Raw genomic sequence first — 27,168 nt, 5'->3', positions numbered from 1 at the left:
ATCCCAGACAAAACCAGGATGCTTATCTAGAGTTCCCTCTACTTTTCACACCTTCACCCCCCCCCAGTCCACTCTCCCCACTCCTGTACTGTATTCTTCCCTCAGCCTCTGTAACTGCCTGAGGATGGCGGTTAGTGAGGACTTACTTTTGTGAAATAGGATGCAATTTGATGCTAAATCAGTTTAGCTGTAGAGGTAGTCTGTCTTCAGACTGTGGTCCTGCCCCTTTTCTTGTGCTAAGAGAGACTGCATGGAAGACAACTCCTTATTCAAAGGGTTAATCTTGCTGTGGAGAAGTCTGTGTGAAGGGTCACACTTTCAGCCATTCAATCATTACAAATAAGTGAGGACGTGTGCAGCAGGGCTGAGGAAACCAAAAGCTACTCATTTTTAGCCAGAGCACAGTTATGTTGCTTAGCTCTAAGAGGACCCCATGTCCTAGGGTGTGGATACAAATATAATGCTACAGTATTTTTCTCCACAAACAAGCAGAGTGTTTTCCATTACTTCTATTATATGAATTGTAGAGAGTTACAATTTAATACATTTACAGACTAAAATCTTGTGTTTACAATGTTGGCTTTGTTCAGAAACACTGTATCTTGCATCCTGCAAGTCCATTTTTCTATGACACTGGTCAAATTAAATTGAACAATGTTTTTATTTCTGAATAAATCTACAGAATAGACAACTGAATTAACTGCACTGAGCAATCGTATTTGTGCCACACAAATTAATCCAGTCCACTTGCTTAGGAAGTACAGTCTGCAGGACCTGCACCCACACATACGTGAGTGAGTTCAACCCATGCAAGCTGCTCTTCAGCCTTTCCCAACACCTTCCTGCAAAGCCTTGACTCTCCCTCACACCATCATGAGCAAACATTTCATGGGAAGACAGATGTGCACCTGTGAAATTTCTCATTTTGAGAATTTCTGACAAGGACCCACCTGGCCACTTGAAAAAGGTGACACAGTTATCGGTAGTTTCATGGAAAGGAAAGGAAATTTTCCACACCCTGAAACTATGGCCAGAAAGATCCAAGAAGAGTCTTCCAACTGTAAGCTGGGGCATGGCATGATGACACATTACACTGTGTGACGGGTTGAATAGCTGCTTTTTTGAAAAACAGGGGTTTTTGTTTTCAAGGCTTCTTGTATTTTTCAGAGTAAATTACAAAAGTTTAACCATCAGCCTTCAAAGGTTCTGTCAGGCTCTGGTTTAGGAAAGCGTCTGTTCAGATGCTCAGAGCTGCGGTGGGACAGTGATGTGGAAATGACCTCTAATACTCCACCAAAAATTCCAAAGAATAAAAAGTTGGGTGCTATTGGGCCACATGCCACTCTCACGTACCTTAACCCTACAGCAGTAAAGTCAGAGGAATTTACTTTCTATTGTCTACAGTGTCAGGGTGAAGCCTACGACAACCTAAACTATTATATAAAAACACATGCAGAACTGTCTGGCAGTAATTAATTTTGGCTGCAAAATCAAGTCAACAAATCAATGTGCAGTGACTACACTGTTAGATACGGCAACTTGATAAACAAAATGTCATATAATTATACGTATTAACGTTAATTAACATCAATTGACATTATGATTTATCATGATTAATTAGTTTTACAGAAACAAGCAGATGAGATCTTAAAGGATCTGCAGTGAAATCATGGAGAAGCTTGCTCTGTGTGTGGAGGGTCCTTTTCATACCACCTCCCAAGGAGTGCTACACTCAAAACTGGCTTTGATGTACTAGTCTGACTTATCAGACATCCATCAGTTAGCACCTAATTGTGGAAAAGTGAAATAAACAGGAACCTTGGCAAACTAGCACTTGTGTGTAACAAACACAAAATAATACATTCATAAATGTTGACCTAGGTGAGAGATGTGGTAGCTCACCTGGAGCTACTATGAAGTCTGAGAAAAACTAGTTCTGTCTTGAGCAATATTTTATTCTAGGGGATTTGAGAGGACAGGGAAGAAGGGAATCAGCAAAATGAACCCCCTGTGTTGACACAACTAAGAAAATCAGGCAGAAGTAAAGCTGCCTTGAACTCCACCCAGTTACTGAAATACAGAACACTGATAACGACCAAGTTGCTCCTGTGTTTTATAGTGGCTTTTTGACCATTGGTGTTACAAGTCAGACAACTCGCAAGGGTGTTCCATTACCTCGAACTCCCCGGGGGCCAGCTGCACCCCACTGTACAAGACTTCTGGAAAAACATAGCTGGTGCCAAACGTGCCACTGAGGGAGAACATCTCAAACTTGGTCTGAGCTGTTTCCACTGGCTGCCTGCATGTTTCTGGATCTGTGCTCTTGCACTTGAGCAGCGTGCATATCTGTGGGGAGGAAGATACAGAAAGGCAAAATACTGCTAAACTTTCAACAGTCAAAAGCTAGATTTGATTATAAGAAAATCTGCCATGATGAACAAATAATCCAATGCGTTTACCCATTTATTTAGAGCAAGAGGTGGAGGGCACTTTAAACTTTGTAAAAAGACAGTTATTTGCCAGCACTTACTTTGCCAGTTATTTACACAGACACAGCAGCAGAGCAATGTCTGTGTATCCACAAGTGTTTATAAGTTCTGTGTGCGCTCATGCATAATGCATAATGCATTTAGTCATAGATGTGGAATAGTTTGTGACCTAGGGGTGTTACTCCAGTTCTGCCTGAGTCTCCTAAAAAACTGAAGGCACACTTTTTTGCCTACTCTAATGGGAATACTCTAAAGATACAGAGAATCATAGAGAAAAGACAAAGAGCACCTCAAAAAAAGCCTAAGAGCAAAATTGAATAGAATCAATACACCGACAAGCCGTATTATTACAAATGTTATGTCCATATTTAGTTTCTTAACTTTGTTAGACAACTACATATTAGAGAATCACATCAGCACAATAGTAAAAATCACTGAGCAGAAAACAGCTTTCTTGTGACAAGAGCATCCCTGTGAAGACAAGGAGAACTCTACAATCTTATCTCCCTTTTGTACACATATATGGAAACCTCCTTAGGATCACAGAACCATAGAATTCTTTAAGTTGGAAAACACCTTTAAGACCATTGAGTACAACTATTAACCTGCACTCCCAAGTCCACCACTAAACCACGTCCCTAAACACCACATCTATACATCTTTTAAATACCTCCAGGGATGGTGACTCCACCATTTCCCTGGGCAGCCTGTTCCAGTGCCTGACTAGACTTTCAGTGAATAAATTTTTTAATACCCAGTCTAAATCTCCTCTGGTGCAACTTGAGGCCATTTCCTCTTGTCCTATCGTTTGTTACTTGGGAGAAGAAACCAACCCCCACCTCACTAAAACCTCCTTTCAAGGTAGAGAGCGAAAAGGTCTCCCCTCAGCAATAGATCCTGCCAAACCTATAACCTGTAAAACCTGAAGACCAACTTATGCAAGACATGTTTTAGAAACTACAGTCAGCACAGAGAAGCGTATCTATCAGGCTGTGCTTGCCAAAACTGCTGGGTGACCTGTCATCCTTGAAGTGTTATAGCATAGGGTCAACTCAGGGCCTTCACTTTCATCATTCATAACACAGACAGAAAAGCAGGGTCAACACCCTTAATGAAGTCAAAATGTATCATGAAAAAACAAATGGTTTCAGAGAGACCTAAAAAATGCCTCCTCTTAACCCCCCTCAATCAAAAATAAGACAAATGCAAATGGTGTGCAAAGAGAATATTGCAGCCTCCCCACTGTCAAAAGAACAAAAAACCCTTTACCTGCAAATAATACTCTCCTTCAACAACATGTAGGACATCAAAGGCACCCAGAACATAAATGTCATCTTTCTGCTTCTCTACTGTCTTGTAACTCAGATGGCAACAGAGATCCTGATGGCAAATAGCACAATTTCCCTCAGGTTCAGGGAGTTCCATGAAAAAGAAGAGATTATGGTAAATGACCCCACTGAAACAGTGCTTGTTTGATGGAAGCTGTTCGTTCCTGCTGGCATACAGTTTCCAGTTAACAGAAGTGGGACAGTCAGGAGAGAGACACGGGCGTGAGGTCAGTTCTGTCACCAAAAGGTGGCCGTTTTCCATTTCTGTGTTGTAAAAAAATGCTTTCAGACCATCTGGGGCATAAATACCACTCCCTGCAAACACAGAACACACGAAAGCTTTTAACCTGAAAGGAAGTGCATGGGACAAGTGAGCATTCCTACCTAATTATACATGTGACAAATTTTATTCTAATGCTTACCAACTGTTTTGAAACTAAATTAAGCTTCACAGACCACAATCCTAACCCAATGCTTTTTCCAACCAGTGAAAAGCAGACCAAACTTTGATGTTTCATATATTGCAAGAGACAAGATTAGCATGTTGATTATATGCCATTGCATATAAGTGGTTGAATCTATACATTCCTTATTGAGTTTAGCTGCATTAGAAATCAGTATTTCTGATTAAAATGAATGGTAACACCATCAAAAAAAAAAAATCAGTAGTAAGGAAAAGATTTTTCTAAAAGTCACATCTTTATGCAACCTCTTTACAAAAATACATAAATCTTTACTCCTGAGAAAAACCTATCCATAAAGGATGTGAGTTGTGTCACACAGGGCCACCAATGACTGAGAACTAAAGGAACAGCCCACATCTACTCCTATTTGGAAAGCAAAGTTTAGGGTTATAGTTTAACACCACCAGTAAGTTTCAGTTCTGCAAGCACATTTCCACATAACTTGTGCTTGACCTTTTTTGCGTCTGCTCAGGAAAATCATACAATGAAAACCGAGCCTGCAACGAAAACTTGAGGCAAGGAATCCAGCCCTGAAGTGCTTTTCAGGACTCACAGGAACATTTCAGAGCTAGGTTTCCACCTAGTGGAGAAAAATGTTTGGGCCTTCACATGTTTATTGATAAACACCAGGGACAGAAGATGAAGAATCCCACGCGTAAACTCATTTAACAAATAACTAACTGTGTTCTAATCAACTTAAGCATTTCTGAGTTCTTATAAATCACATTTTGATTTCCTTTTTATATGTACAGGTTCTTTTGTCCTAATCCTGTTGATATGCATGTATGCCTAAAGTTGACGGGAACTTCTGCTCAGGCAGACTCAATACATGGATATAAATGTTGCCCACATCAACAAGATCAGTTAGAGCAATATCACATTACCTGTCACATCTAAAGTGGAGTTGTGCAAATTTGCTGAAAAAAAAATTGATGCTCATTCCCATGGCCCAGGCTGAGTGAAACTGGACCACCAACAGCAGTGGAAGAGTGTTAACCCAAGCAGTTGGGAACAGAATGGTGTCAACCTGACATCTGCTTGTCAAGACCACAGCTGGGTCGTGTTAGAGTATGTTTGCACAAGTGAAAATGCCAAAGTAGCCAAAGAGATGTATTGAAAGTCACAAATTCTGAATCCTTAGGGTAATTAAACTGTTTCTCTGTCACAAAAAGGTTGTCCTGTTCATAGAAAGGAAGGAATGCAGACAAATATGTTAGAAAAGAAATCAAACCACTGAAATCAGGCTAATACTGAATACAATATTCATTTAAATTCAAGTAACAGAGAATATGTTTGTGAACATGCTATATCTTAATTTCTAAAAGGACACTTCATACAACTGCAAGACAAGTCAAGCACAAATATCCGTGGTTCTGATCTATACCAGTGAAGGGGATTTGTATTTAGTTTGCAAGAGTTTAGGACATTAATGCTTGAATATCTCATGTGTCACTCCCTATTGAGAAGCAGTAAAAAGAGAGGGCTCGTTGAGATTTAATTAATTATTTAATTATTTGCTATTAAATTCAGAATAGCAGGAATGAAAATAACTTAATGCAGTGGCTTTACCTACCCTCTGACACCTACTCTATAATGACTCCGTGTACAATTAACCCTGGGAAGGAGCTTCTGTTTCACACCTTTAACCACTGGAAGATGATGCACTTCCTGAACATTGTAAAATCACCTTACCTTGTGATAATGCGCCACCAGTTTTCCTTTGAGTCAAAGACAACGTTGGTATTGTACCGATAGTGACCATCGTTTGAGCACCTTGCATCACTGGAATTACACGACTTCTTGTCTCCCATATTCGCAACCGCATAGACACAGTTATTTCTTGCCAGGCAGCTCAGTCTTTCTGAAACTGATGTGGCGTATTGTGTACAGGGGGGTTGTACAAGGGGGCTAGACAAAATGTACAGAGGGGGATTGTACAAGGGGGTACTGCTAAAGTTATAGCTGGCTTGACAAGCTTAGCAGATGCCTTATCAGACAGTACCAGGATAGAACCTCCTAATGAGGAGAACAAAGTGGGGGTTGTACAAGGGGGTACTGCTTAAGTTATAGCTTGTTTGACAAGCTCAGCAGATGCCTTATCAGGCAGTACCAGGATAAAACCTCCTAATGAAGAGAATAGCTCATTAAACCAGTTGGACATAGACCAGACCCATCCAGCTCCTAAAGGGCATGCGTGAGGACCAGAGGTAAAAAGTTCAAGCCTGAGGAAGACTCGTTTACTTCATCTTGAAGACCCCTACCCACAAGAGGAAGACTACTTACTTCATCTGAAGACCCCTGCCCAAGACCACCAGGAGGCACTGCGCATGCATGGAGAGCCTTTTAGCTCATTATAATACGAAGCGGGGATAGAATATGAATATGTATAGGCGTATTGTGCAACCTAATACATATGTACAACTTTACAGGATAAATGTAGAAGGAAAACGGCACTGAGGTGCGCATGCCTTTTGGAGGACCAATCCCCCGTGCGCCTTCAGCTGAATAAAGCATACCTACTTTACAACTTTAACGAGTTGTGGAGTCTACTCCACTATCACTTTCCAGCACAAGTGAGGAGCAAACTTAAACAGCAGGGAAGGAAGAAAGGATATAAAACATCAAAATTGGTTAACCGATAAAAATACCAACACTGAAACTCCAGATCACATGAATTATAGGTTTAAGTTAGTCATATCTAATAACAGACTCTCATTTTCTGCTATTCAACAGAAGGCAGTGGTTTTGTGCTTCCAAGCTCAGTGTGTTGAAACTCTAGCTTCACCTAACATTAACTCAGGCGTACCTTCAACTCTCCCTTCTGCTGATGGTGTGCGGCACAGCACTGATGTTACACCAACACAGGGCTAATCTCACCCATTCTACTTCAGCTCTCAATTTGGCTGCTGTGCAGAGGTAGCATAGGATTTGTTTCTTCTGTGGTGCATTTTGTTCTCTTTTACTAAATACTGTAGCTTCAAAAAATGGTGCTGCTTATTAAGGAAAGTGACAGGATAAAAAGCCTACCAAATCACGATTAAAAAATGTTTGAAATTGTGCAGTACATCTTTGCAGTAATAGCCGCTATTTTATTCATAAATAGTCTTAATATTCCTGTATCTTAAACACTTTCTAAATCGTGCATGGAATACATCACCGAAAAGTATATTCTGTGAGTTTTGGGGGTTTTAAGTAAATCTCAACCTTTCCGAGTAACTAAAATAAAAAGAAATATAGTGAGAAAAAAAGACAGATAAAAATGAGGAAGGAAGCCATCTAGTTATTTATGGCAACTACAGGATGCCCAACCTCGATTCATTTCATAGCAGCTCTTCCAAGATACATAAAACTATCAACAACTACTCTAAAAGTAGCTGTCTTTCTCTTTGGACCATTCCCCATACACAGCAGGAACAATACCTTCCAGGATCAGCACAGGGAATCCAGCCCACCTGTGCGTCTGGGATATCCTCAAGATAAGGGTAGATTGTTTCCTTTGTAAAGACCCAGCCATAAATGCCATCTTCAGGTGTCACAATCATGTGGGCATCCTGATACCAACACAGAAGCCCAAAAAAACACCATTAAGAAAATGAATAAACGGTCAGTGTTTACCGAATATCTGTAATGAGTTATAATTACCTGTCTGGTGGCTTCTTTTATGTCCACCTCCAAAATTGCCAGATTTTTGTCCGTCAGCATCAAGGCCTCCTCAGGAGAAAATGGCACTTCAGTGTCCTCTGACAGCACCATACGGTGTTCATAGACAGCTGCAATATAGCTGTCCAGGGTACAGGCTTCCAGAGCAAACAGCACCAAAAGCACAGCAGAGGTATGAGCTTTAGGGAGCCCCGTGTCTGGAGCCTGGAAGTCACCCAGGAGGAGGATGGGGACAAGCAAAGTCGGGGACTTTAAACGAAATTCTTGCAGAAAACCTGGGAATTCCCCGGAGCAGCAGAAAGTCAGCACCAGGAGATGGTTCCCTCTGCTCGAAAAGTCTCACACATCAAAGGCAAGAGAACAAGAAGACAGCAACTCTGCCTTGCTCCACTGGAGAAGTTCCCACTGTGTTGCAGCCAAAGAAATGCATTGCCTGCCAGACCTGTGAATGATGCACGTGTGGCATTGCTGTAGTAATGCAGCTCAAGGCAAGCCCAGGTCACAGCCAGATAACAAGCCAGAGCTTGGGAAATCTCAGTGAAGGGCAGCATGGTCAAATTCCTGGCCAGCGGGGGGGGCACGGGAGGCAGACAGATGGCCCTCAGGTCACTGCTGCTGCACGGACACTACCTGTGCTGCCCCAGCTCCGGATGCTCTGATCTAGCCAAGTGCAGTTTGCTCCTGGCACAGTCCCTACTTATTACAGCTTCACATACGGTAAAAGTAACAGCAGATGGGTATTTAGACCTGCCACTGCATGAGACAAGCACAGCACTAGCCAGGGGGTTGCTGAGCTTCCCACAGGAGAGCCCGTTGCTCTGCTTTAACTGTAATTGCAGGACCCCTGGATAATCATGGCAGAACATGCTCGTGAGTTGGTCTGAGCAACTGGAAACCAGGATTCCTCTTCAATTTTGCATCCATTGTGTACATGAAAGAAAGAAGTGGGGAGATGTGTTGCCAGAAAGCTAGAGGGGTTAGTTAGGCCTTTCTAGTTTCTACTAGAGGTCTGCTCCAGTTCATGCACTGCAGGACAGCTCTAATTTCAATGGCATTTGTGTTCTTTCTGGTAATCCCAGCCAATTCAAGTCCTAACAGCACAAGTCAGGTAAGCGAACATTTCACAAAGAGAGCTAATTAAATCTCCTGTCTACAGATCTGCATCTTGTGCATCTCACACCTACCTCCAGCTCTCTCAGCTCCTTCTTACCTGTCTCACCATTGGAACTGGCAGGCTCAGTGCTTCATCATTAGTTGAGGTTTTAGTAAAGTCTAACACCTGATACAAAAGGAAAGGGGTCTATTGCCAGAGTGCTCACAGGGGAAGCCTGCCCTTTGATACCCTGATGCTTCACAGTTCAGCTGGCTACCAGAGCACTTCTTGCTTGCCCCAGGAAGGGCTCTGGCAGACAAAGAAGTATTTATTATGTAAATCCAGCAGCTACTCACAAGAGAAACCAATTGTAAATTGCTAAGGTAAGACCATTTTGTACTATTTGTAGAAAAACGGGCATCAGAGAGAACCCTAAGACTGAGCTGTGGGCTCAAGAACAAATTAAATGTTTCCCACAGCTGAGGTCAAGTGGTCTACTGTGAATATGCCAGGCATGCCCCTGCTCCCCTTGAACACCTGGAAAAAGTGAGAAGATACTTTTTTTCCCCACTGTTGGAAAATAATAGCTCTAGACTTTTGATAGAACTACTGTTGCAGAGGCAATTAGTACAAACATTCCAGCTGGCATTTATTAGTAAAAGAGGTATCACAAACATCAAGTGGAGTCTTCATACATAATAGAAACATATCTCTTCATGTATGTATACACACGATCACAAATCTTCTCCAGGACTGAAGATCAGTTAGCTCTGTGTAGAGATGCTAACTCTTCATTACCTTTTGCCTTCCATTTTCAGGCACTTTCAGGATAATACAAATGTTGATAGACACAAAGTCTTTCAGACTTGGTTTGAGAAAATTTGCAAAAATTAGGAAAAAAAGTTGCTTTATTGAAAAAAATATTGTGCTTAATGCTTTGTCATTTCAAATTCTGTTTCAATGTTATCAGTTAAAGTACTACAAGATAATGAACATTCTTTAAAAAAATACAGAAAATAAATCATAGTAGCAAAATAGTAGCTTTACCCAAGAATAATGCACAGCAGGCCCAAGTGTAGAAACCAGACATCTGAAAACACACTTCTTTCGCATACAGTGCTGCACTGTACATGGAACACAATAAACATGCTGACATTTGAGGGTTACTCATCACTTCAGCCAACCCACATGAAGACTTTCAAAAGAAAGACAGTCAGTGTTCAGTGTTTCAAAACAGTAATAAAGCTATAACTAAACCACAACTGGTTGTTCACTAAGGGATCATGTATCCCAGCTCCAGAATAATGAAACACTTTTAAGTCCACTCATCTCAGTAACTGGTTAAACCACAATAGTAAACTGAGAATTGAAAGTATGTCTGGCTATGATTCACTGCTCATCAGATGAGCTCTTTCTTCATTAGTACCAGGAGGATTTTGCAGGCTGGAACTGGAACTGTTTGCACAAGCAAAAAAAAACAGAAACAAAGAAACAAGTTTAATATTCTCTAAATAGTTCAGTGCAATACCAACATTACAGCAAAAAGCCACACATTACATGGAAAGAGCTACGTGGATCACTGGATTTGGCTCCCTACTATTGCACAGAAGTAAATACTATTGCTTTCACATTTGTCACTTCACAGAATTGCAGAATGGGTTGGAAGGGGATGTTTAAAGGTCAAGTAGTCCTAACGAGCAGGTACGTCATTAACTAGATCAGGTTGCTCAGAGCCCTGTCCAACCTGACCTTGAATGTTTCCAGGAATGGGGCATCCACCTTTCTTGGCAACCTGTGCCAGTGCCTCACCTCCCTCATTATAAAGACTTTTTTTACTCACATCCAGCCTGAATCTCCCCTCTTTTAGATTAAAACCACTACCCATTGTCCTGTCACAAAAGGCTCTGCTGAAAAGTCTGTCCCTATCTTTCCTGTAAGCCCCCTTTAAGTATTGAAAGAAGCTGGACAATCTAAACTCTAGGCTGGACAACCCAAACTCTCTCAGTCTGTCTTCATACGAGAGGTACTCCAGCCCCCTGATCATCCTCATGGTCCTCCTCTGGACTTGCTCCAACACCTCCATCTGTAAATTTTTTGAGGGCGCACTCAATCCTACAGTCTATGTCATTAGTGAAGATGTTAAACAGCACTGGTCCCAGTATGGACCCCTGTGGGACACTACCCATCACTGACCTCCATCCAGACATTGAGCCATTGGCCACTACTCCCTGAATGCAGCTATCCAGTCAATGCCAGCTCACAGACACCCTTATGGAGGAGCCATCAGTAAGGTTTGCTTGTTAACACCACAGTCCTGTTGCTTGTACAGAACAAGCATTGCCTAGTTTAGGTCTCTGTTTAAGTCAGTATGAATTTAGGAAAGCATAGAGACAAAGTATTTAAGTGATATTTTTACTGCTTGTCTTGTCATTCATTATCAGGTTGGTAGTGAGGAAAAAATGGAAGCACACCTTTCAAAGGTTTGCTTTATTTGGCTGCAAGTAAAATGAAGAATAAATATCTCAGCATACCTTCTCTTTGTTGCCTCAGTGATATAGAATATTCCAGTTGCAAGACCCTTTGAGGAAACAGCCAGTTACAATTGTAATAATAACAACAACCTTATGCAATAGCTCATAATTGCAACAGATACCAAAAAAAGCAAAAAAATGTGTTATTACTTACACTTAACAGTGCCCATCCTCCTTGGATGGCTGAGGCCCATTCAAAACCCAGCTTTTCATTTAGAAATCCTCCCAGAGTGGGACCTGCAAATGCCCTACAGCAAATCAAAATGACGTATTGGCATCCCAAATAGAAAATATAACATACTGCATCCTCAGAGAACTTCTTTATTGCATTTTGTGGACTCCCTCCATTGATTCTCTCTCCTCTGTCAACAAAGAGATTGTCTTCCACAGACCTAACTTTCCTATAATCCACAGTAACTATTAATACTCTGTTTGCTGTATCTCCAATAGACCCATCTAGTTACCTTCTCACCTGGAAATAAGATCCACATCAGAAAGCTGAATGCACTACTTTCCTGTATCTAGACTGGTTTAGAGACCCCATTCAGGACTATGCGCTACCAGGCATCTAACCAATCAATTTTATCATAAAAGAACTTTAAACTCTCATCCCTCAAAATGTAAACCTTCCAAACTGATGGATACAGGCAGGTAGGGAGGCATACTGTGACAGATGCAGTTACTGCAAGGTTGAGCTGTGTGTAACTGTCCTGCACCTTCATGCCTGTCTAAGAATGTCATAAAAGGTTATGCAGCTGCTGTCACTTTATGAAAGGCCTAATGATACGGTCTCTTGCTACAGAAAGGGACAAAACTGTGTAAAACTAGAGAGACTTCCTGGTACCAAGTCATGCAATAAAACCAGGTTTGATAACAGCATAAAACTGGGGTTTGGTAAATTTATTCCACCTGTATCTGTACCGTAATCTATGCCAAATAAACAGGACACCTAGAACTTCAGTTAACCTGGAAAAAATGGTGACATTTTACCTGCAGCCACAAAGACAGGTAAACAGGACAGGTAAAAAAAATCCTGGGCGTGGATACCAAAAGGGGAGAATCTTCCCACTGAGTGACAGCTCTGAAGGGTCACTCAGTCAGTAGTGCCTTTCACTCATTTCTGCAACAGCCACTGAGTACTATTAAACACAGACACACTCAGCTAAGCTATGCAAACACAGACCTTCAATAATGGCTGTGGCTGAAAGAGAAGATTCTACCCTAAGCTATTCCAGACAAAAGGAGGAAACATGGAAAATGAAAAAGGGAGAACAGAATTAGTCAGGAGCAGATACTTTCTAGGTCAGTCCACGTGCATGGACTTAGCTTTCTAAAAAAATTAGGGTCCACCCCTCTTTGTATTATTAAACATTAAATATTTCAGTGACAAGAAAAATGACCACACAGAAGCACAAGTTAACATCCACTTAATCACTGCAGGTTTTTGATATGAAGAACAATACATTTCAAAGGAAGACAAGTTCAGAGTCCATTCCTTTTATTGCATAAAAAGCTTTGTTTTAACATGCCCACCAGGCACCTGTTTAGCAAGAACCTTTTGAATTAAGGTCAATACAATGACTGCAGTGCAAGACTTCTGGTGGTAATGCAGCAGGCTCTTGTGTGGCAATAGTGAAGAACAAGCAAATGCTCACAGCTTACAAAAAGGTGATGGTATACCTACCCAAGGGACCACATGGCGTTGAAGAGCCCAGACACCAGTCCCAGCAAACTCAGACCTTCTTCAAATCCATTTTCACTGCAGAAAGACAGACCAGTTACAGCAATACAATACATTATTGTGTCTCAGTGTATAGCCTTCCCCTATAGATTTTTCCCTCCTTTTAATTTACATACAATAGTTAACAAGCAAAAGTGTACAGTGGAATCATTCCTGTTTACCCAGAACCACCTTCTTTGCTGCCTCTCTGGAGGACTGCATGCTGCTCATCTCTGGTGTCTGCCAAGTAAGAATCCTATCATCACACCACCACTTATTCCCCATGTTTCATGTGGCAAATGAAAAACAGTGATAGGTAGCTTTTACAAAGGAAAGACCTTGTTCCAAGAGAAACATAGTAGTAAGAGTAAATCAAGACCCTTCTACAGGTCATTACTGCCAAGCCACATCACAGACCTTGTACTTTGACTAAGTATGATTCTGGTAAGTGCAGCTATTAAAGCCAATGCAGTCTGAAAATCCAGTGAAAACTGCTTGCTATTAATTGTCCTCAGAAGCTGAAATAATTCCTACGTATACGAAATGCACAGTCTATACCATGCACAGGTCACATCATGCTATGAGATCCAAAGTCTGATGGACCTCAATGTGTTCACAGTACTGAGGTACACATTTACAAATTTAAATTTGGGTATTTGGAGTATAATGACTCAGGTGTTCAGTCAGCAAATGTTAAGACAAAAGAGTAGTGGAAGCATTTAAGTATTATTCACTGCCTTTGTCTCAAAATGGAGGAAAAATGCCACACCAAAACACTACTTCATATTCATCCCTGAAAACTAGTTGCAGTTTCCTACTGTCAGTAACATGAAAGATGTGTTGGACTGAGTTACTTACTATGCACACTGCAGTATCTCTGGAAAAACTGGGATAGCACTCATGCCAAGGGAAAACCCAACCAAAACCAGCACTAGCACAAACATCCACAGCTGACTGAAAAAGAGGCATTTAAAAGAAGTTAGCTGCTGAAGTAAGGACCCCATCTGTCTGAAGGCTGTTACATCAGCTCTCCATGACTGACCAGAAAATAGTTTTCCTGAGCACAAAAAGAAATCTAATTGGACACTAAGACTTGAAAAATACAGTTTTATGCTTAAAAAAGACTGTAAAAGAACTGTAATATCTTGTGCTCAGATTAAGTATTTCCTTATTGAATGCAGCTCATTTTAAGAGGAGCACACAGAGAAGAGGTAGACAGATGAGCTTAACTCATCAATCATATATCCAAGTGCCAGGCTTAGTCTGTTGCACAGACTAAGTGAAGAATTTGCAGCTAAAATTTTATCGCCTAATACGTTATAACCAAATAGACTTAGCTAAACAAAAGAACCTCAAAGATTTTACTGATTTTCTCACCAGCTCAAATGCATTATCTCACCAATTTCAAATGTGTCACCTTTTTTAATTAGAAATCTAGGAGGAAGGAGTTGACTAATTCTGCACATTTGCAAGTCTATCGGCATCTTTAACAGAGTATATAACCTAGGACAAAAGGACTGTACAGTTGCTTTGTAAATGTAGCAGAATGTTTTGCTGTGAAGTAACTTGAGAGATACAGTAATTCAGTGTTCACCTGCAACAGACACTGTCTCTACTTAGGTAGCTGAAAACAAAGCTATAATCTGGTGTTTTCCCTCAGTAAGCTATATACAGAGAGAACAAAAATTACTGCTGCAGAACCATGCAAATAAAACCCCTAGTTAAGAAACACTAATGAAATAGAGAAAGCTGAAAAATAGGACAGAAAATATAACTTTGTTTTGCTGCAGTGGAAATGCATAGAATTGGAAAGGAAAAAAAATAAGCAGCAGCATTCTTCCCACCATACACATGAGCAAACAGTAACAGTAAAAGCAAAGAAAAAGTATCTATTTTATGAAGCTGTAAAATCTCCATTTCCAGATGCTTTCCCTGCTTTATATTCGTAGTTTCATGTTGCTAGTTAAACAAAAACCCTGTTTCATGATCAGAGGTACTAATCATAGACCGTGGACATTCATGGCTATGGTTACGACATCTATCACAAAAACATCACAAAAGGGGATAGGCTGAAGAAGTTGCAGTTCCATACCTTTCAATGTGTAGTACAGGAGCAGGTCCTAACATGAAAAAACACAGTGCCGTCATTAAGCCTCCAGATACCAGCAACCACTTCCTGAGGTACTGTGAAAGGAAGAGGTATGTATTTTAAAGATGTGAATTTGTAATGTAACTATTTTGTTTCTCCTAATACCCCTCTTCTAAATCTCCATCTCCTGAAAAGTACGGATCCTGCAGAGACCATTACACACAAACTGGGTATTCGCAGTTTCTCTGCCAGTTCTGAATACCACCAAGAAACAAAATTCATGTTTCCTCATCAATGTTGTCACTGGCAGCAGCTGCCTAACACCAAGATTTTTCAGGATACTGAGTAATGGTGCTTCTCTGTTAGCAAAGTATTTTAGGCCTTACTCTTCCTTAATATAACAAATATCATGCAGAACTGCATGTAATTCTCATATACAAAGGCCACTACTGAAACAGTAAGTGTCAGAAAACTGATGCCATCCTTCATGCACAGCATTCAAATTGTAGGTTTCCTTGATCAGTGAGCAGTAGCTGTCAACCAGGCACTTTAAGGTATACCACTGTCAAAGTGTCCTTCTATGGTGCACTTAAGAACTAGAAAACCATAGCCAGTTGGTGTGCTGATCTAATTAGGATATTACACTTTTTAAGAGATAAAGTCAATACAGCTAAGCAAAACATCGTTACTCCTCTTTACTAAAGCTGATAAAATTAGATCTGGTCAAAAGCATGGATAAGTGGGATATAATCTCCTACTTCCCATTTCACACTGGCTGGAAATAGATTACGCTTAGTCCACTGGAAAAGCTCAACACATTTCAACTACAGAATTATTGTCCAACATTTTTTACTATTTTGTACATTCTCGTATTATGTGGACCTTGTAAAAGAGACATTCAAGTGAGCAGTATTCAGTGCTCATGCAAGGTCCTAAGACATCCCTTTATAGGACCAGGCACCCATCCATTGCTCCAAAATGGGAAATGATCCAGTTTTAACAAAATGCACAGAGCGCTTTACTACCCCTCCACAAACAGCAAGGTAAGTACTCACTGGCAGTTTGTCACTTAGAAGTCCAAGGAGGGGAGAAGACAGGGAGTATGAGAGTGCCAAACCTAGGAACACCAAGCCTACATAACCAGCTGGGAGTTTGAACTGTGGAAAGGAAGACAAATAAAACAAACCCCAAAACATCAAACCATATATGCTACATTCCTTAAAAGACAATCTAAGAATTATATTTTTTAGGTCAAAATACTGAAATGCATGATTGTAAGTATTTTACTGATACTGCACAGAGGTTTTTTCAGGTAATTGAAGTTATCAGCAGAAGTCATTTCCTTCCACTTCTAACCACGGAGTGAAAAATACGTGACACACATAAAGTCTAAACAAATTCAGAAGGAAACACTATGCTACGTCCCTACACCAGCACATTGGATTCTAGCATTACCTGGCACGTTTGAAACAGACACTTCAGACAGTGAAATTTAGACGGATTTAGTCTTTACCCTTACAATCTTCAGTTTTATTTCCACTTAGAAAAGCATAATTGTAATCATCTAACACTGATCAGTGCGTCTTAAAAGCAAGCAGTGGTGTAAGACACAACTGTGGCTTTTCAACCAAAGGAGGATTTTTATTTGAATAAGTAACAGGTTTTTTGCACACACCCTGAGGTCTACATTTTCCTAATGCAGAACCACATTTCTGTATTGAGACAAAATGTGTAATGAAACAAAAGCATACTAATCTCTCAAATGAGTTCTTTAACTACCAGTTAGAAGGTATTTGAAGGTGTTTCATGTGGCATGGACTACATAAATATTCACTTTTTCCTTGCCATGTGCAAGCACATAATAATAACCCTAATTTAGTGGTTAGAACACCTGCCAAGAAGGCTACAGCCCTTTAACAGCAAGTGTGTGTTAGCACAGAGCATAGGGAAAGCAGAAGAGCCACGCAATTGCACAATCAATATTCTACAGTGGCAAAATTACAGATCTCTCTTGGGTGATGGAAGACGTATATTCACATATCCACTGATGGAAGAGGCTAGCACCAAGTCTCCTCCACCCTGGATGAGTGCTCTAAGTGCTGGACTAGACAGACAAAAAGAAGGATCACAACCACTTGTGAAATGCTATACCCTGAAAAAACAAATAACAAATAAACCGCTCAAAAAGCATTGGTTAGTTTCACACAGGAACAGAATCTTAAACTGTTTACTTTAAATTTAGTATCTCAAACACCACTGGGAAAATAAATAAAATGAAGTAGGAAGCAAGTAGATAAATAGTAAAATAAATTAAAAATAAATAAATACAATGGCATTTGCCTTTTTAATAAGTGAGTGAAGAAGTCAGCTGGCAGGCTACATAGTAGCAATCGATTTAATTTTAGCATACCTGCCAGACAAGCAGAGCTGTGACATCATGTCCCCAAAGGAAAATGTCCGTACCAAGGGACAGAACACTGTCAGTGACTGTTGCAGTTTTACAGAATTTGATTTCAGAAAGGAGGAAAAAAGTCCCTCATTTGCAAAACCAGCTGCTATTCCCCGTTCAGAGAAGGTTCTCTGCACTCAAAAGCCAATTAAGTCGAAAAAGCACATTTTTGAAGGCCTTACATTCCCTCATTCTCACAGTTACCAAGACCCAGTGGCAACAGATGGTGTCAATGGAATTGTGATTTGTCAGTACTGTGGAAATCACGTTATTTGGAAATCACGTTCTTAACAGTTAATTAAAGAAGTGTAATTGCATATGGCTTAATTTTGTTTAGGATATTTAAACCATATTTATAACCAGTTATTTACTATTTAGCAAGACTCCGCTGCATATTAACAGGACTTACCTTCTTTAGGATAAATAGAGACATTGTGGGATCCAAAAAGCCCAAGCATGCACTTAGAGAAAATACAGTAAGACAGAGTAGTAAGACTTTTGGCAGAAGAATAAGCTTCCAAAAGGAGTCCTTGCTAGGGACTGAATCTGTTTCAAGAAAAATAGGAAATTGTATTATTTTAAGCAGCATAAGCTTATGATTTATCTTCTTGCTTTAGAAAATAAATCAGTATTTCTCTGTTTTATTACTCATTACATAATAAATAAAAGTCAAGAGTAGACTATTATGCATTATACTACTTTTCATATTGAAACCCCAAATTGGATAGGTAACTAAAATAAGTACAGTTTAGATTCCAACACTGCAAATCCCCAAAGAACAAAAAGCATGTACTATTTCAACTACATGAAAATACGATTACTTCTCCGCTAGTCCTTATATAACGAAAATCTCATGGATATGTCTCAACCTAACACAATGTGCGCACATGCGTGAAACATTCATGTCCAATCGGAAACATGCTTTGAAAGGAAAATAAAAAGATTGCCATTTATCAGTTGAAATCTGTCTAGTCATTTGGGTCTCTTACATGTTCAATCTGTGCTACAGACAGGAAGTTTCTTTCAGATGTCATGGTTAGATGCCATTTCTAAGTCAGGCCCCCTTCCTGATGTGGTTGGTGCTTTAATAGTTGAATGTGGTCTCAGAGTACAGACAAAACTAAAAGTTCACTCATTAGCATCCACCATCTCAGAGCTAACATTTATTTAACATAGTTTCAAATTGGCTAGTAATATCATATGACTGATATGATACATCATACCACACTTAGGATACAGTTTGTATGACCTCCAGCACTTCAGTTAAACCCCTCATGTATTAACTTTAACATTCTTTCATGTTACTGAGATCCTGCATCAGTGAGCACAAATAACCCCCTTTTGATCTTTCAGTAATTATGTTTTTCCCCGCACTCTTAACCGCTCAAACACGTTGAGCTTTCATTTTAGGCAAAACCTATCTCCAGCTTTTCTTCAACTATCTGCAATGACCAGCTGATACTAAGCAGACAGAACTGATTCTTTACAAGCTCTGAAGGTAAGGAGACAAAAGAAAACAAAAGTATATCTCGGTTCACTTCCACACAGATTCCTTAGTGTTTGCAGGGATGGGCATGAGGTCTCGGATTCATTCCAGGCCATCTGCACATATTAATTTAGCTTAGCATTAGAACATGGGCTTGGTCAAGATCACAAGTTAATTCAGCTGGAGCTTTGCCCTCCGAGTTGGATCAGACTTCAGAAGTGATTTTTTTTAAAGGACTGTTAAGAACATGAGAAATAAAGGTGAGTGAAGGAGGCAGAAAGAAGGATGCTTACCGTATTTTGATAATACACACATATTCACAGGCACCAAGACCAACACTACGCATCCCACCGTAATGAAAGGGACTTCATAACCAAATGATTGATATAAAAAGCCACCTAAAGGTGGGCCCAGTACCAGTCCGAGTCCTGTAAAAATTTCAAGGCTGCCCTAAAGGATGAAAAAGAAAGCAATAAAAATTCCGTATGCTGAGAAACTGAGGTAACAATGAAAAGCAAGCCATTTTTCTGAAGAGCAGCACAACACAATCAGGCTAGAGAAAAGAAAAAAGCACTGCATGACTGGGGAGGAGAACAGCTAATAACTGACCTTCACAAAGTGAGATAGACAACATTGTGTCCCAACAAAGTGAGACAGACAGTCCCTCTTTGCCTCACTACAGGGAACCACCTGTACTGCAGCATTACCCACTCTGTTGCCACCTAACAGATCCCAGTCCTGAGGCAAGAAAAACGCTTTAGTGACAGAAAGCATCTGTAGGACAACTCAGGCTGAAGCGATGATCTCTCCAACCTGCTGTTACACTCCAGCCTGAGGGAGAGGACCCAGAGAAGGCTTTCTGGATAGTCCATTATCTCATGGAATAATGAGATACACAAGGGTACATGTGGCAAGTTAAAGCTTTATTTCCATAACCCACTGTTTGGTTTCACTGACTAGGGGTAGGAAATAACAGTGAAATTGCAATAGGGTAACTCAGGTTATTTTAGCCATAATTTAATAATCTGGCATCTTTTACAAGATACTGAGTTTTAAAAGTCCAATAATACAGTTACACTTAAATCTTGTGCTACACCATCATAGTCACCACTGTCAGCATCTGCCTCAACATATGATTAATGAATGCTTAAACCACTAGTAAGAGCTGGTGGTAGAAACTGCTTACAATTAAAGTTTTGCAAACTTCTGGGACCCAGAAACATAGTATAGGGATTAACCCTCATCTTTACTGATACAAGTCAGAGTGGTGAAATGGCCTGAGAACAAGCACAGTCAGCAACAGCCAAGTGTTTATCCTAGGTCAGCCTCAGGTACCAGCCTTTTCCTTTCCTACCAAAGGAAATAACTAGTAACAACATACGACTAGCAAGTCTTTGAAATTTCTGGATTTTGAGACATTTCGGTAAACTTCAACACATAAAATGCCCATAAGTTAACATAACTGCATCCAAATAATGCTTTTATTTCTGTTGTTCACCAACCATAAAAAAAATTATTATTAGTGAGACAGCATTTCAAAATAGGCTGCACATCATTTAGCCCTTTTATGTTAATGAATTATTGGGATGCAGGGGAACTGAGGCATTGCATTATTACAGAGCAGGGAAAAGTAAACCTGACACTGTAAGAAAAGTGGTATTGTTTATGTTCTGTAGATCATACCTCCTGCAACAGAGTGATCATGTTGACAGATGCTGAACTTCTCACTTCAGGACCGACATATCTACATTTAGTAACTTCCCCATACATTCTCTAGGGTACCCAATGGGTAAAAGATGGTCTGAAAACTGGTACCAAAAGGATAAGAAGATGAAAAGTGCTTTTTAGTATCTAGCACTATCAAGAAAGGCAATGGAAAGCAAGGCTAAAAACCCCTCATCCATTCCTTTAGGCTTTATGATTTTACCCTAGGATGCACTTTGCTTGATCTAATCTAACAACTAAGAAAATCAGGGCTGTTCAGCCTGGAGAAGAGAAGGCTGCGTGGACACCTCACAGCAGCCTTTCAGTATCTAAAGGGGGCTAACTAGGATACCAGAGAGGGAGTTCTCATCAGGGACTGTAGCAACAGAACAAGGGGTAATGGGTTTAAACTTGTTTAAGTTTAGGTTAGATATGAGGAAGAAATTATTTACTGTGAAAGTGGGGAGGCACTGGAACAGGTTGCCCAAAGAAATTGTGGATGCCCCATCCTCAATTTTCGATTAAAAACATTATGTTACAATTTCAAATATGCCTGCACATAAGACAGCAGATTTTCTCCTCCTGGTTTTAGGCTTCCTACTGGCAATTTATCATATTGTGGGTACTCGGCTCTAGCACTGTTTTTTGCACTTACCAAGACAGTAGCTATGTTATTGGGAAATGCCTTTGCAACGATTGAAAATGATGCTGTCATTGCTGCTGCAAAACCTATTGCATCCATTGCTCTTACTAAAAAGCACAAACCAATGAACACTGGTCCACTTGGCACCTTGTCCAGCATTCTGAAAAAAAGAAAAAAACCCAAAACAATAAATGCAGATCTCTCAGTATGCAACAAGCCATCTCCTAAAGGCCCTGAAGCATCATTTCTTACTCATTAAAGGACACATCTATTGCCACATCTTTTCGAATCACATCAGTGAAGTAATTCAAACTCTACCAAACTATTTCTGGCAACTTTGTCCTTCCCCCTTTCTTTGGTGGTGAAAATACCACAAAAAACCTAAGCTGTGAAAAACTCAAATGCCAGCTTCTGCTGTACATCACAGCTCTTCCAAGCAACTGTGCAAGGAGTCTGAAGCAATGACATTCAACTACCTAAAAAGAGCTTCCTCATTGTTAATAAAACTTTCATTTTGCTAAAATGAGTGGCTTAGCCTCTCTGCCTGCCAGGTAAAGCTTCTCATTTGCACTCAATATTTTTAAGAAAAGAGTAATTACAACATTATGCATAAGTAGTTCCCTTATTGCTGCACTTTGACGGACTTCTTACTGTTTATGAACTGTATTAGTTACTTAAACACATAGAACCTTCCTCCTTTTCTTTCAAATTAGTAAACAGGCTTTGAAACCTACAGAAATTTTGCTTGATAAGGGGTAGGGAAAAAGTAAAGATGCAAAAAGTTAGGTGACCTAATCATCCAAAAGATGCACAAGAGTTTCCAGTTTTGTTTTGTGTCCATCTTTTCATATGGATGAGAATTACTAGAAGACAAATACAACAAAAACAACCAACAAAAATTACTCACCCAAACAGAATTGTCACACATCCTGAGACAAACATCCCTGCCAAAAACATGAATTTTGCTCCAATATGCGTAATCTGTAAATTAAATGCCATTTTTACTTGTTATTATTTCAAGCCTAGATCAACATTCTTCCAAAGTAAGTTACTGTTAAGAAATCAAAACATTATGGGCACTTTATAGCATGCGCAACTAAAAGATCTAGAGATCCTGCTCCTGCCACCGTGCCTTTATGCAATACTGAACCTAAAAACACTCTGAAGGGTTAAGTGACTTAACCCAGTTTTCAGAATAGTGAGACAATGGTGCAGTTAACTGTTTCACAGCAAGGTGCTGCAGCTTCTGCAGAGCAGCAGGTTACAGCAGCATTACTCACTGTAAATAAAAAAGAAAGTAACACATCCCTCTCTGTAATGCCAAGTTAGCAATACATTTCATGTATATAGCTTAGGAGAGTCAATGGAAGCCAATTTTAAAGCAAATTTATCATAACCTTTAATAGCATAAAGCGTTGACAGAGGAAGGCCAGTAGCTTCAGGTTTCCCATTCATTACCATGGAAAGGACCTCACACCTTCCTTCATTTCAGACTCCATTGCCAGAGTGAAGGGTAACAAAAGGCATGCTGCAAAACTAACTCAATCCCAAAACAAAAGTATATCTGAGCTTCTAATTCCCTGCTGCAACTTCCCCTAAGGACAGTAGGTATTTCAGACTCTTCTTGTTCAGGCCTGGACAAAGTCCCTGTGTTTCAGCCATTATTACTAAAGCCCATATTTTGCCAAGTTTCACTGAAACCCTAAGGGTTTCTGATTGCTAGACTGTCCACCTCTATTGCTGCTCACTTCACCTGTCTGCAATAAGGATGTCATGCTCGCACTCTCTCTCCCCTGCAAAGAATTTAGTGAGAGTTGTGCCATACTTGAATGCCATTAGAGGCACAGAGGCTGGACTTACCAATGGCACCTGTGTGACACCTTGATAAGCCATCTCATCAGCGAAGAAAAACATTCATCATTGGATTAGCAAAGAAATAGAAGACTGTGATACCACAGCAGCCACAACTTAGGGTACAATCCTAGCCAAAAATGCACAGAAAGCAGTGCTCCAGCATACAAACAAACAAGCTGTTACATAATTTATTTGTAAGTTCTCCATCATGAGAAACATTCTGAATTGGTGGGAAAACTAAAGTTGCAAGAACTGGAGACATGTAGCTCTTATTGCTGTATAATGGAGTAGAAAGGAAAACTCAGTTAAGCAGCAGAGTCATAATAGGAGGAAATGTTAAGAAAAAGACAACATACCAAAAGAAAAAGAAGAAAACAAAAAAACCCAAACTAAACACAAAACCCAACAATATAATAATAGAAAAGGAGAACTGATCAGCAGATTACTCTGAAGCAAACAGAACAGTTAAGCAGAGAAACAGAAGTGCTACATGTCCACCACCCCATGTCTCTCTGAGAACTGTAGAAGAGTAATTTTTAAGTTGTGCTGACAAGATTTAGCCCAAATTCAGACTGACTGGCCAGGCTCCAGTCACAGCAGGCATAAGCCTGCAGGACTGCTACTGAAGACATCTCTTTTCTCAGCCTTAAGAGAAGTGTCTTCATGTACCAACCTGTGCCATCACAGAAATAAGGTACAGCCTCAATTATACAACCTGTGCCATCAGAAATAAAGTTACAGCTTCAATTATACTTACATAATTTCCTAAGATTAAAGAAGACAAGAAATTGACCAAAGCAAAACATCCAAAAATCAGGCCAACAATGGTGTTACTGGCACCTTTTTTTTCTGCCTGGAAAAAAGATCACAACAGTGTAAAGATGGAGGCAAGCTCTTGAGGTGAATAACACTCATGCCTTGTACATTCAATTTTTTTTTACTTCTCTGTTAGGAAATTACTTTGTAATTGCACTTTCTCAAAAGCAGCAGGAACTCACAAGGTAACAACACAACAATTTAAAGACATCTTGCACTTCTATTTAAGCTACATGTAATCAAGGGAAAAGCAATGCTCATTCCTTAAAGTGGAACACTCTGCTGTTTGCTGAGCTACTGAACAGGTAACCACGTATTTTACAGGTGGCTTCAGCTGGTGCAAGGGAGCTAGCTATAAAGCCTTGATCCCTCACATGGTGAGAGGGCAGTGAACAGAGGCCCCTGTTATCTTCACTGTACCATGCCTATCCATAAGAAGCACCAGGCAAATTTTTACTTATCCAACTGGCAAAAAACACTTACTTGGATAGGATAGTATATAGTATAGTATAGTATATAGGAGGATATAGGAGGATTTGAAGTAAAAATAAACTTATTATTTCTTTGTTAACACTTGGGAACAACTTGATCATGACAGAAATGGCCTTCTGCTGTGAAGGCACTGTGACCTTATTTTTCAGCCTACATTTAAATATTGTATTCACTCAACGTAAGCAGAAATTATTCCCCCTCCTGTCCTCCACGCACCCCCCCACCCCCACCCCCCCCCAGTTACTAGGTCAGGAATTTAACACAGTGAATGATGTCCCACCATGAGTTAATAGAGAGGTAGCTATAAATAAAAGGTCACTGAGTGGCTAGAGCACTGAAATCCAAGTCAGGTCACGGGCAGAGTTTTAATCTTAGCTCTACCACCAAACCGCTCTCCAGCGCTGGGCAAAAAACTATTTCACTTATCCAAGCATCCATTTCAACTTCTATTTCATATCATCAGTTTACTGTTTTCTTTGCAGCCATAGAAAGGTGAAATTAGTCCATGGACAAGATCCAGATCATTGTTACATACATTCAAATCTATTTTAGCCAGCATTAGGCCAGGTTACGAATTCCCACAACCAAAAAGCCTAACCTGGACTCACAGACTGCCATCAAGGTCCCAAGGTGATAAGGAACCTTTCAAAAGCTCCAGTATGCAACAAAAATGCATTAAAAAAATATCTAAAGAGCAGCTGGCTAAATCATTTACCTCCGAAGGGAAGAAGGGTCCCAGGATTGAATAGCATATCATTGAGCTGAAGTTTATAGAAGCTGTTGCAGCCATTGTAAATAGCTGCTCCCTGGTAAGCCCTCTTGATTCCCCACCAAGTGCTCCTGGCGTGCCATCTTCTACCAAGGAAAATGAAAACAGAAAGGTGTTACAAGCTGACAGAAGGAAACACAATTTGCTAATCAGGTTTGAAAGCTAATACCCGAGCCGAAGTTCTGCCCCGCGGCCGTACCTACATGCCCCCGTCAAGCCGTACCTACATGCCGCTCCCCGCACGCAGGAGCGCAGCCCCGGCCGCACCGGCGGACCCTACCCCACGCGGTGACAGCGGCACTGCGGGGCTCAGCGGCACCCATCCCCTTCAGCAGCCCCTCTCCGCCCCACACCTGCGGCCTGCTCGCTGTCCGCGCCCTCCGCCTCCCGGCTGCCCATGGGGAAGAAGAGCCGTGCCCGCAATGGCCTGCGCGGAGCGGCACCTCCTTGCCTCCCAGTCTGGCAGTGTACAGGGACCGCGGCCAGCGCCAAGCCTCGGCGCTCCGGCCGCCGCCACTGAGCATGCCCGGGCCGCCCCACGCACCGACGGCCCCGCCGGGAGCCGCCGGGGGTGTGCCTTGAGGGGGCTGCGGCCAGCGCGGGTTCCCGGCTCAGGCGGGGCGTGCACTCGGGGGTGTAGCATGCGATGGGCTCGAGGTGGTAGTGACCTGCTGGCTGGCAGGTACACTGCGCGTCTGCTGAGGGGGTTCATGGTGGCTTCTTCCACAACGTAAAATGAACGTGGACCTGTGGGAGCAAGTCCAGAGGAGGCCAAGAAGATGATAAGGGCTGGAGCACCTCTCCTATGAAGACAGGCTGAGAGAACAGGGCTTGTGCAGCCTGGAGAAGGCTCAGGGGAGACCTTAAGAGAAGTTTCCAGTGCCTAAAGGGGGGGCTAAAGAAATCGGGAGAGGAACTTTTTACAAGGGCATATAGGACTAGGACAAGGGGAAATGGCTTTGAACTGAAATAGGGGAGATTTAGAATAAGTTCTTTACTGTGAGGGCGGTGAGGCACTGGCACGGGTTGGCCAGAAGCTGTGGCTGCCCCATCCCTGGCAGTGCTCAAGGCCAGGTTGGACGGGGCTTGAAGCAACCTGGTCTAGTGGAAGGTGTGCCTGCCCATGGCGGGAGGGGCTTGGAACTGGATGATCTTGGAGGTCTCTTCCATCCCAAACCATTCTATGGTTCTTAGGAGTGGCAGACCAAGCAAGATCACTGATCATCCACACAGTCTAGCAAGTTACAGGTTCCATAAAACAGTAACAGAGGACCTGAATGACAAAGCTGTCATATAGAATTACTAGCTATAAACTGTCCAGGAGTAAATTCAGGCTAGAGATGAGGAAAAAGTGATACAATCAATGCATTTAGCATGAGTTTCTACTGGGAGGGTAGGAAAGTGAGGAAGGAGATGAGAAATGAGCTGGGGACCTCTTTGAAATGTAGTAAAATGCAGACCACCTGTTGCTTGAAGAAAAAAACAGTAATTACTTCTTAAAAGCACTATTTTAACTAGGCCATCCTTATTCCATCTTGTCACCAGTTACAGTGTTAATATGCACAATAAGAACGTCTCAGA

At 41.0% G+C, this 27,168-nt stretch overlaps 1 protein-coding gene and 1 pseudogene across 3 annotated transcripts; both read right to left on the bottom strand.

The window, feature by feature from the left end:
• Positions 1-102: 102 nt before the first annotated feature.
• On the bottom strand, positions 103-8,807 carry LOC133225728 (pantetheinase-like; annotated as a pseudogene).
• Positions 8,808-9,662: 855 nt separating this feature from the next.
• Positions 9,663-26,058, bottom strand: SLC18B1 (solute carrier family 18 member B1). 3 transcript variants are annotated; one of them, XM_061378173.1, is made up of 14 exons: positions 25,941-26,058; positions 25,534-25,673; positions 24,268-24,363; positions 22,564-22,637; positions 21,669-21,816; positions 19,603-19,759; positions 18,233-18,369; positions 16,430-16,531; positions 15,378-15,469; positions 14,144-14,239; positions 13,250-13,324; positions 11,720-11,813; positions 11,566-11,612; positions 9,663-10,489 (listed from the first exon to the last, which is right to left on the bottom strand). In XM_061378173.1, exons 1-14 carry the CDS (start codon positions 25,984-25,986, stop codon positions 10,417-10,419), a joined length of 1,377 nt encoding a protein of 458 aa, XP_061234157.1. In that variant the 5' UTR covers positions 25,987-26,058; the 3' UTR covers positions 9,663-10,416. The 3 variants fall into 3 exon arrangements, 2 of the variants coding, with proteins under 2 accessions (XP_061234157.1, XP_061234158.1); XM_061378174.1 differs by having other exon boundaries at positions 25,534-25,670; XR_009729209.1 differs by having other exon boundaries at positions 10,399-10,489; positions 11,720-11,802.
• Positions 26,059-27,168: the final 1,110 nt, after the last annotated feature.

The sequence above is a fragment of the Neopsephotus bourkii genome, unplaced genomic scaffold (assembly GCF_033783945.1).
Source record: "Neopsephotus bourkii isolate Nb327-2 ecotype Australia unplaced genomic scaffold, CSIRO-AGI_Nbou_v1 NB_1765, whole genome shotgun sequence".
In the NCBI taxonomy this organism is placed as follows: domain Eukaryota; kingdom Metazoa; phylum Chordata; class Aves; order Psittaciformes; family Psittacidae; genus Neopsephotus; species Neopsephotus bourkii.
Note: the sequence above shows the minus strand (reverse complement) of the source record. Positions and strands in the feature narration are given on the sequence as shown.